At 33.8% G+C, this 10,353-nt stretch overlaps 1 protein-coding gene across 3 annotated transcripts in view; it reads left to right on the plus strand.

Annotated features, from left to right (window-relative positions):
- LOC145666580 (mortality factor 4-like protein 1) overlaps positions 1-5,739 on the plus strand; it is a 122,974-nt gene extending 117,235 nt beyond the window's left edge. For all 3 annotated transcript variants that reach the window (XM_081733946.1, XM_081733945.1, XM_081733947.1), the window contains one exon: positions 651-5,739. In XM_081733946.1, the coding sequence (XP_081590072.1) occupies positions 651-744 (94 nt within the window). In that variant the 3' untranslated portion in view covers positions 745-5,739. The remainder of the gene's footprint in view (positions 1-650) is intronic.
- Positions 5,740-10,353: the final 4,614 nt, after the last annotated feature.

A 10,353-nucleotide genomic window follows, 5' to 3' on the forward strand; every position in this document is an offset into this window, starting at 1 on the left:
GGTGTCAAATATTGCAGTTAAAGGGAAGAAAATAGAACAGGTGATTAGTTGTCGATACCTGGGCAGTATTATTAGTAATGATATGAAGTGTGAACAAGAAATAAAAGCAAGGATAGGAATGGCGAAAGAAGCCTTTAAGAGTAAAAAAAGACTATTTTGTGTGACCTTGCATAAAGGGTTGAGAAAAAAAGCTTTACAAAAATGCTCCGTGTGGGGTATTGTGCTGTATGGGTCCGAAACATGGACATTACGCAAAAAGGATTTAAAACTATGGAAGCTTTAGAAATGTGGATGTGCTTATACTTAGCTTGCGAACGTAGTGTAAAAAGAAAGGAGAAAGAAAAGACGCACGGACAGATTTAACTTTGAAGCCTTATACAATTTATTGACGAAATGGAGAGAGGACAGATCCGATCTAATGTGACTAACAACCATTTTGATTGGATGTTTCAAACCCAAGAAAATTCGGGAATAGAATAAAATTTGCAGGACTGAATGGTAATGACACTTTCAGTTGTAATTTTTGTGAAGCTTACATCACATTACATGACATACATCATATGAATACAGTTAACTTAGATTTTCATATACCCAAATGTGGGAACATCTTTGTTTAGTGCTAACTGAATGTTTTTTATTTTAATTTACAGATATTTACACAACTCCCGCTCGTCGTTACTTAAGGAAAGTAACTATTTTGTTCCTACATCAGATTATGTTAAGAAGGCTGTGAAGTCCAAGTAAAGTTTTAAAAATTAAACTACACATTTGTAAAGGTATTTTTTTCTGCGTATAAGCATTTGATAATATTTTTGTTGATTTGTATAGTTTTTATTATTATTATCAGAAGTTCTACCTCGTATGTATATTTTTCTTTTAGAAGCTTATTTTTCTCTTTGTGTGCCATATATATGATAATACGAATATATATATATATATCAGCTGTACTGAAGTGTGTGTGTTCCCGCTCTGTTTCTAGGTAATAATTAAAAGTTGACTTGAGTTTTGAGTAATTATCCTGATTAACAAGAACAGTGAAGCAAGTCATGTGCCCTTTTAAAAATCCTTACGATCATATAGCTATTTCTATTCTTTTTATTAATTTACTCAGTTCAGAATCGGGAGTTAAACAATTTTTAATTCAGACGATATGCAGTGACTGGTAAACCATTTCAACTTTTAAATAGAAAATTTTGGAGTTCATAAAAATGTATACTTTATACATTGCCAAGAAGAAGAAGAGTGATTTGTTGCTGCTGTTGTGTTGTATGTTTGTTTATTGTAATAAGTAAGTATTAAAAGCATATAAATACTTAAATTATGCATTAAGAAGGATATAATGAATTTTCCTTCCTTTAAAAAAATCAGTATATTCTTACAATAGATGGTAAGAAAGGAATTATGTTTTCTGAAATTGTATTTTTAATACCTTAAATATGAAAGTGTTTTTTTTTTCTCTCTCTCTCTCTCTGTCTTGAAACAAGTTCTGTATTTTTAAGTATTATATGTATTGAAGGCATATAATCACACTGTAGTGAAGTGTGCTGTAGTAAGGAACGTAATATAACTTACTAAAGGTCATCCTAATGAAACTTAGGCAATCTGTTGGGTTTTTTTCTCTTGTAGCACTTCATGTTAATGGAATGTGTGTAGAGGCTGTCCCAAAACAACTATTAGTAGTGCTCGTATTTATGAACAATGTCACGAGACGACCGAAAATGATTTAGGCATATGTGTGGTTCAACTAGTCTTCTCAATTAGCGAGCATGTTTTGTTTACTAGTGTGCGCGCAACAGCCATGCATAAAAGATGTGTTGATTTTTACACTCCATGTTTCTTGAGTTGTGAGTATGGATATAAAAACGGAGCAACGTGTGTTATTCGATATTATGTTCGATGCGGTTTAACAAATGTTTAACGTCGCGAATAATCGCCGTCAGTTGTATTAATGTTTACTTCAGTAATCGTCGCTGACGGCTGTGCACCATATGGGACTAGCGCGACCTTCAACAAACGCTGTATGTTTACGAAATATTGTTTTCTCACTTAAAGATTCTGATAAGCGTTCTTTGACACCTCTACAGTAACCGAGGCCGATAAACTGCGCCGAGCATAATGACGAATCACATAACGTTACTTCGTTTTTATATCCATAATCACAACTCAAAAGCCTGGAGTGTAAAAATCAACACACGCTATTCACGGCGCGCTGAGCTTGGACTGGAGAGCAAAACTCGTTCGACAAGTTGTTATGGCTACACAATAAGTTGAAGTATATACCTACATCATTGTTAGGTCTCTTTGTAGCTTTGTTTGGAAATACGAGCGCTATTGACAGTTGTTTTGGGACAGTTTTTGTAATTATTCATAATGCTTGATATACACCTGTAATGGCCGATAAATGTATACTATTCGAATCCGATTAGTCTTCAGAGCTTTCTCATGTTGTGAAAGTTAGTGACTCTGAAAAGTAATTTTGCAGTATCAATTGGTTACTAGCTTCTAGTGGTTGGTTAAAGAGACCAAGTATTCTCTTTAACTGTACTTCACACGTCGATGAATCATGTTTCACAATTACGCTATGTAGGTTCTTATTTCCGTAACACTTGCATTTTTAAACGGGGAAAGCTTTTCTTTGAGGTGTTCGATAAACTGAATCACATATATTTAATTAAGAGATTTCTACAAGTTTTCCATTGTGGCGCTCTAGATAGCGAGTGAAAATCACGCAACTGCTGAACACTTTTTACATTTTTTTTTTTTAAATTCAACACAATATTAGTAGCTTTGAGCAGTCGCGTCATCTTCCACAAGCCATTGAATATGAATAGCAAGTTTGTAGCGCAAAAATATTTTTTAAATATATATTAAATAATAATGGAACTGTTTTATGTAGAAACAGGCACCTCTTAATCCATGACTGGATTAGGCTGCATAGACGCTTATACACTCAGATTCATGTTTTCGTCTTCATAATTAGCATGTGATACTTCTCTTGCCAAAAGTCTAGTACTGTTTATTAACAGATCGTCCAGATGGAAATAGACGTCATCAGAAAAGCTTATTTATTTAAGTTCTTTTCCGACTAGACTCGAATCTTCTGTGCTTCTGGCGCTGGGAACGGAAAGTGAACGGATTGGATATTGAGCGGCTTTTACCAAGAAATAAGTATTTTTCTGAGTAATGTAAAACACCACCTATAGAGGGCCTATTTTAAGTGTATATGAAAATGTCAACTTCATATGCTTATCTAAGAGAAGTTAAGCATTGTTTATTTATTTAGTGAGTTAATAGTTGATAATGTTATATAGCTACACTGTTACCGTATATCACATGAAGTTTTCGTTGTGATAAATAAAAGCTGTGATAATTAGTTTTACAGTCCTTAGTTTTTAGTAGGAATTTTTGGAATATAAAAAAAAAAAAACCTACGTTTAATTCTTTTTATTATAATGTATTATTTCTTATGTATTCGTTTAGCTGTATATGCTATTATATTTGTAGAGTTTTGCAGTATTTTTAAGGAAATAAATCTTTTGGTAAACCAGAAACAAACAAACAACAAAAAAAAAAATGTTGTAGTATTCTCTTTTAGTTGGGTGTATTTTATTTTCTCCTCCAATTTTCTGAGAAGACGATATTTTCCGTTTTAAGTTAAAATTAACACTGATATAAAGGGGACAAGGAAGATACTTTGTTTTCTGGTTGGTCACAGTTTATTTATTTCAAATGTAATACAGTTATTTTCATTATGAAGCATATCACACACCCGGTGGAAGAATGGAAATTTTCAGTTATCATCGCCAAAAAGAGAATAGAGAGAGAAAAGCGAACTCTACCTGGTTGTATTTTTGCAGAAACATAACTAAACAAATTAACCTCTAGATGGCAGAAATACCAGTTTCCAGGGAGCGATTTTGATAGAATAACAAACTTTAAAAGTCATGTTCCCACAAATGTGTATTTTTGACTTTTAACAGTCTTCCACCGGGTGTGCGCTATTTCAGTGTAGCGAGACTTCGTTATGTTTTAACCATGATATGCAGAAATCATATATAAATGATGTGTACTGTTTTTTCTGCTAAATTAAACCAAATATTTAACATCAAGTTGTTGATTGTAATTACAACAAACCGTAGATTATTTGCGTTGATAACAAACCGTGGGATTATACTGACCTGTTTTGTTGCATTTTACAGCGTATTTATACGTATTTGAAGATGTTGTAAAAATAACATTTTAAAGGGAACTTTTTAGCACTCACCTAACATTATAACCTAAAATAGTCAGTTTAAAGAAATTCCTCGTTGTTGAGCAATACCGATAACAGTTTCCACCTGACATAAATGATGGTGTAACTCTCAGCAGCGAGGAACTTTTTAAAAGAAAGAAATGGCTATTTCAGGTGAAAACATTTTGTGACTACTAAACACTTCGATTGGAAAATGTTAATATTACTATTTTCTTTCAATAATGTGCTGTAAAATTCAGTGAATACATGTTTGTTTTCAAAGTAAAATAAACATTTTTCTTAAAGGATATAAAATTAGCGTAAAATGTTTCTAATAATTCCACACTAGTACATAGAGAAAATTTCTTATTTTCTGTTTATACATATTTAGATACTGTAGCACCTTCTATTCTTTGAAACATTATTGACTTCAAAAATTATATTCTACAAAATTACCTTTTTTTCTGAATACCGAATTTAACCTTAAGTACAGAGTCAACAATAACTCGAGGCAAACGTATTTTACAGACAAAATGTGTGGAGAAGACTAAGTAAAATACATAGAAGAAATCATACATAATAACTCATTAAAATTTGCGAAAGGAACATTCCTTGACTCTTTCCTCCTAGTGTGGATCAGTATAATCTATGAAAACATTTTGTTATTGTTACAGTTGTTAAAAAACAATAATATATTCATATAAAAGTATTTTAGAAAGTAGTTCCAAGTTTCTTTTGTTGTTGCAAAGTATATTGTGTCAGTAATCATAAATGAACAAATAAAACAACAGAACTGAGAAAATGAGCTAACAATTTAATAACATGTTGTAATTTCTTGGTTTCATTTCATCTTTGCCTTCTTGCGACTCCGAAGATAAAGTAATATTAACGATTAGAAAGAACAAAATGGATGTGTTTCTGCAACTATGTATTTGACAATATTGAATAATAAGAATAGTAGAAACCTTAAAATAATAAATACAATGAAATATGTACTAAGCTCAAAAATCACTTAAAGTACTGTTTTTGTATAAGAGCTCTTGTGGTCTCCATGGATGTTTTCATTTACTTCAGTTCATGAGTCCCTATATTTTAATGTATATATTAAAAGGTTTTGTATTATTTATTTTTGACCTCATTAAAACAGCGGTTTCCTTAGTAGTCGCTGACTTCATTATGGTAATATAGTTTACATATATTTCGTTTTCTTAACATTTGTAAGACTTACATCGTTTGTACTCTTTTCTAAAACAAACAGATAATATTAGCCATGAAAGTTAAAGAAGTGTAAAGATGTGGTTTATTTTATTTATAATATGTGAATGTGGTCTTTTGATTTGTGTAATAAAAAGTTTGGTTTTATAGTAAATTTTGTAGACATTTTCATGGAAAGTTTCTTTTTATTTTCTCGAAACAACCTGTAATAACAACATCTAGAAATTAGTGACAGAACGACTTTTCTCTGTTATTTCTGATTATAACCGTTAAATTTCAAGAAGAAAAAGAAAGTATAGGTGACATTTGAGAACCTTTTACATTATTGTTTGTAATAAGAGAGTCACTCAATATAAGTAAAAGCATAGACTTCCTTTTTCTTAGTGGGTTTCCTCGGGGTTCTCCCGTTTCTTCCCACTTCCTTCATTCCACCATTTCATTCATTACTCATCATCACCGTCTCCTTTAGCCTAACCGGCATAAACGTGGGACGTAAAACTCAAAAATTTCAATTCATTTCATTTTTTTCCTTTTTCTCAGTTTGTGGACAAGGTTCGTATAATGTGGACACGGTTCGTATAAATCCTAAACAAATAATGTATACAGGAGTAACATCTGAACGATGATATTGGTTAAGTTCCATGAAAGAGCATTCACATTTACATTCTATGTATTTTACAAAGGTGAGTCATGGGTTTGTAACATTTCCACACCCCAAAGGGCAGGCGCGTGTATACGCCGTGATCGACCGTAACGTAAGTACGTATAAGGTCAAACTGTCCTAAGAGGTAGTGTGGCAATCGGACTATTTAACATGGAGGATGCCTCTCCATCAGTGTTTTCAGTCAGTTTTTAGTGGCAGTGATGATGAGTGTTCAACGACGTCTGATACATGAACTCTTATTGTCATTTGAAAGGGAAAGGTGCAGAGAGCCACAGCACAGCAACTTGTTGGTTGTAGAAATTTCATGCAGATTGTAAAAATGTCTAAGATCAGCCAAGGTCCGATGGACCCAGAGTAACATATCCTGAGATCATAAACACGCCATTAACAAATATCCATCCAATAGCACACGACTATCAAATTAACTGCATGCCCCAGTCCACTGTAGTGCGTTACCTTCATGAATTCGGAAAAATCATCAGGATATGCCGCATTGTGCTACACGAGTTGACCCCAGATCAGACCTAGAGGAGAGTGGATATGTGTTGACAACTGCAAAATCTGCGTGGTGTGCGTTTCCTGAACGAATTGTCACATGCTACGAAAAGCTGTTTTTCTAAATTCCGAATCTGCACAAACTGTTGAGCAAGGATCAACTCCCAGTACTGGTCGTCAACAAACATGGCCGTTACAAGTTATGCTGTATGTGTGGTGGAATTACTAGGGGATAATTCCCTTCGAGTTTTGTTCTTAACGGTCTTACCATCAGTGCCAACCTTTATTCCGAGCAATTGGAGCGGACTTGTGCTACACTACGCCAGAAATATCCTGCATTTTTGACCGAAAGCGCGCCCTCTCTGCTACAAGATAATGCAAAACCATACTTGTCTCGGAAAACAAAACAAAAATTTCAAGAGCTTGATGGCATCAGTCTGATGCCACACCCGACATATAGTCCTGACCTCATGTTTCGGTCCATAGCACACTCCTTGAAATGAGTATACTTCACCAACAAACAGGAGTGACTGCTTCTTTGCCTTTGAGGACAAGACATGGAATCGAAGAATTGGCAGAAAGGTGACTTCAGATTGGCCAATACGATAGGCTATACTTTGAATGTTTATCTGCGTTCATTTTACTGTAATAAATACAGGTATGTTGTGGACCAGAATATTGCAAGACATGACTCACTATACTAGGGTTTTTGGTTATGGTCACGGAACCTAAATAAATGTTTTGAACTCTTGTATACTTCCGAAAGAGAATCAAAATACATTTCTACTTATTGATCCTGTTCAAGTTCAGCATGCTTCGGGAAGAGGACCGAAAATTATATTTCAGTATGTTTCAAGAAGAGAACCGAAATACATTTTGACAGGATCATTTGCAATCATCATTAGCTAAAGATCGGTACAAGCTTCAAATGATGTTGCGCAACTGTGAAACGATAACTCAAGGAAACCACCTACAGCGGTTTTGTAACAAATCGTATTTCTTTTTTCTCTGTAGTATCGCTTCCATTCCAATGTCGATTATGGGTCCGGAACCAATTTTTCGTGGTATAATTCTTTTTCTCTTAATATGCTATATCATGTTCACAGCACGTCTGGTCTTAGGAATTAATAGCTTTTATGTTTTTTGGTAAACCCTCATCAATCTTCGTTCTTGGACCACAAAAATGATACTCTCAAGAAAAATGCACTTCAAATTCTAGCTCGTTAATATCATTAATCAAAATTTCATCTAGACATTTTTTTTTTCCAAGACCAAGGCAGAACGTTTATATATAACATAATCTACACCTTTTAAATCTCCGATTATAAACTTTACAAGGCAAGAGTTTTGTTTTGGTTTGATGTTTAACGTCTCATTCAACAGTGAGGATATATAAGATGTGGACCTACAGGTTAACGTGGGATCCGAACCACAAGTGCTCCCACGGGAATTCGAGCCCGGGTCGTCAAAGGCACCCACGGTAACCCGCTTAGCCACGAGGAAGCTCATAAGGCAAGAGTTAATCGTGGTTATGATATATACTGTATATATATATAATTCTTCGCCAGAAGTAATAAATTATCGACAAGTTTTCTAATAGCATCCATCCATATAAATTCTTTGGGTAAAGAGATGTAACACAATTAATGGGAGTCACTTTCTGTTTCTTAACTGACTCAGCTTTAATGAATGTTTGCCACTTTGTACTTGAGCTAGACTTAACTCTGGCTTTTATGAGAGGTAATTATTTTAGTTAACTATATTTGTAAACTTTTAACTTCAGTGTTTGTAATCATAATTAGTATATACATTTGGGTTGGGTTGTTTCTTTGTAAGCAATGACCATAAACCAGCTGTGTTGTAATCTCGTTTCAACAAACCTGATGGCCCAAACGACTTCCAATGAATATAGTACAATCGTTGTCAACCATTACGCTCGGAGTACCAGTTTTTACTCGGTTTGTCTGCTTATTTAGTAAAGGTCAAATATTTCATTACAATTTCTACTGAAGTACTATGTGGTTATTGGTGTAAACTTAATTTTATCACTATGAACCTGAACACGAGTATTGAATACTTGCAAATATGTGTGTGTTGATAGGATGGTCCTTGTTTTTCAACTTCCGAGGTGTTTTTTTGTGAGTCTTACGCCCTAAAATATCAGAACAAAACCCGTGAAGAAAATTAAAGGATGTCGCAAGCAACCTGAAGTTTTCAATGCATTTACATTAAAATACAATATGAGGTAAAGCATCTTATAAGTTTGGAATGGCTAGAGGAAGTGACACTATATTTTGGATTTGAGGGAGGCGGGAGTAATGGAGATATAACTGCAACTACTACTGTACGAGTATAGTACTATTGTGGAAGCCATCTGGGATTCAGGTCCAAAAGTCTTAAGGAGGTGGTCACGTTACGTATAGTTTTGAGGTAGTTTTTTACCACAAACACATTCTCACACTATTTTCAATTTACCTCTAATTATTTAATAGCTATTACCTTCATAATGTGTTTTAAATTACGACTGTCTTTCCGAATTTACAACTTACATTCTTCATCATACTGTATACTGTAAATGCATTAAAAGTTTAAAGGTCGCTTGCGTCATTTAATATTCAATTGATCTAATTTTTCTCATAGGTTACTTTAATCTGATATGGAACCATTTTAGAAGGTCAGAAAAAAAGTCGGAAGTCGAAAAATAAGGACCATTCTAGTGTACATACATATTGTCGTCAATTTTCCTGTGCTGCATCGCTTCAATGTTAGAAAGTAAGCACTGCCTTCCTTGCATGTATGATAGAGGGAGCACCAGGCTTCAAATATTGTTGATCAGGGACCATAAAATATTGATATGACGCTGGAGAAATCTTACATATATTGCAGAATGTCTCCGTACAGTCATGAATGTGTTGTTCTGTATGTACACTTTTTCAAAACATAAGTCCCTTAAAATTATCAGTTTAGCAACAACGTATTCGGAGTAATGGGGGAGGGGGGAGTAATGAAAAAACAAGACTTATGAACACAAGTCACAGTTTGCTGTTCGAAATACTCAGTTCCTGTTTTGTTTCTTAATATAATGATACTTCTAGAATAATACAGTACCTTGGCAAATGCAGAAATCTTCGTTAAATAAACCACACACGGTTCTCGACAAAACAAAATCGTGAAAAAAAGAAGGGTTGTTAAGGGGTTTGATATCTATCAGTACAGTTGGAGAAGTGTTCTACAGTTGGTACGATAGCCACGTGTGATTCTATTTTTGTAGAGATGCAATACTTTCGAACCTGGTTCAAATCCCACTCGCCGATTTTTTTTTTTTTTAATAACTTTTCTGCTATTCTTGTTGTACAGTTTTTTTTTTTTTTTTTTTTTAATTATTATAATATGTTTTACACGACAATGATTGAAAACTTTCTACTTAGCCAATAATAAGAAGTCGTACGAACATGAAGCCTTTTATTTCCCAATGTAATTCCTTCTTAGTGCATGTCACTTTTTAGCATCCATAAGATTTTCGTAAACATGAAAAAAAAAAATCTAGAGTTCAGTGTTCAGGAAAATACTAAAACGTAGTTCATTATTGTCATAATAGAATATCCTTACTTTTACTACTCTATTCAAACTTAACATTTTTACTTTTTACACTGATCGCCAAGAAGAAACACGATAATAGATAGCTAGAAGTACTCTATTTATTTGGATTTAGTATGGCGGAAATAATTTATATTTCCACCCTTACTTT

The sequence above is a fragment of the Thermobia domestica genome, chromosome 12, assembly GCF_964235325.1.
Source record: "Thermobia domestica chromosome 12, izTheDome1.hap1.1, whole genome shotgun sequence".
NCBI classification, from domain to species: Eukaryota; Metazoa; Arthropoda; class Insecta; order Zygentoma; family Lepismatidae; genus Thermobia; species Thermobia domestica.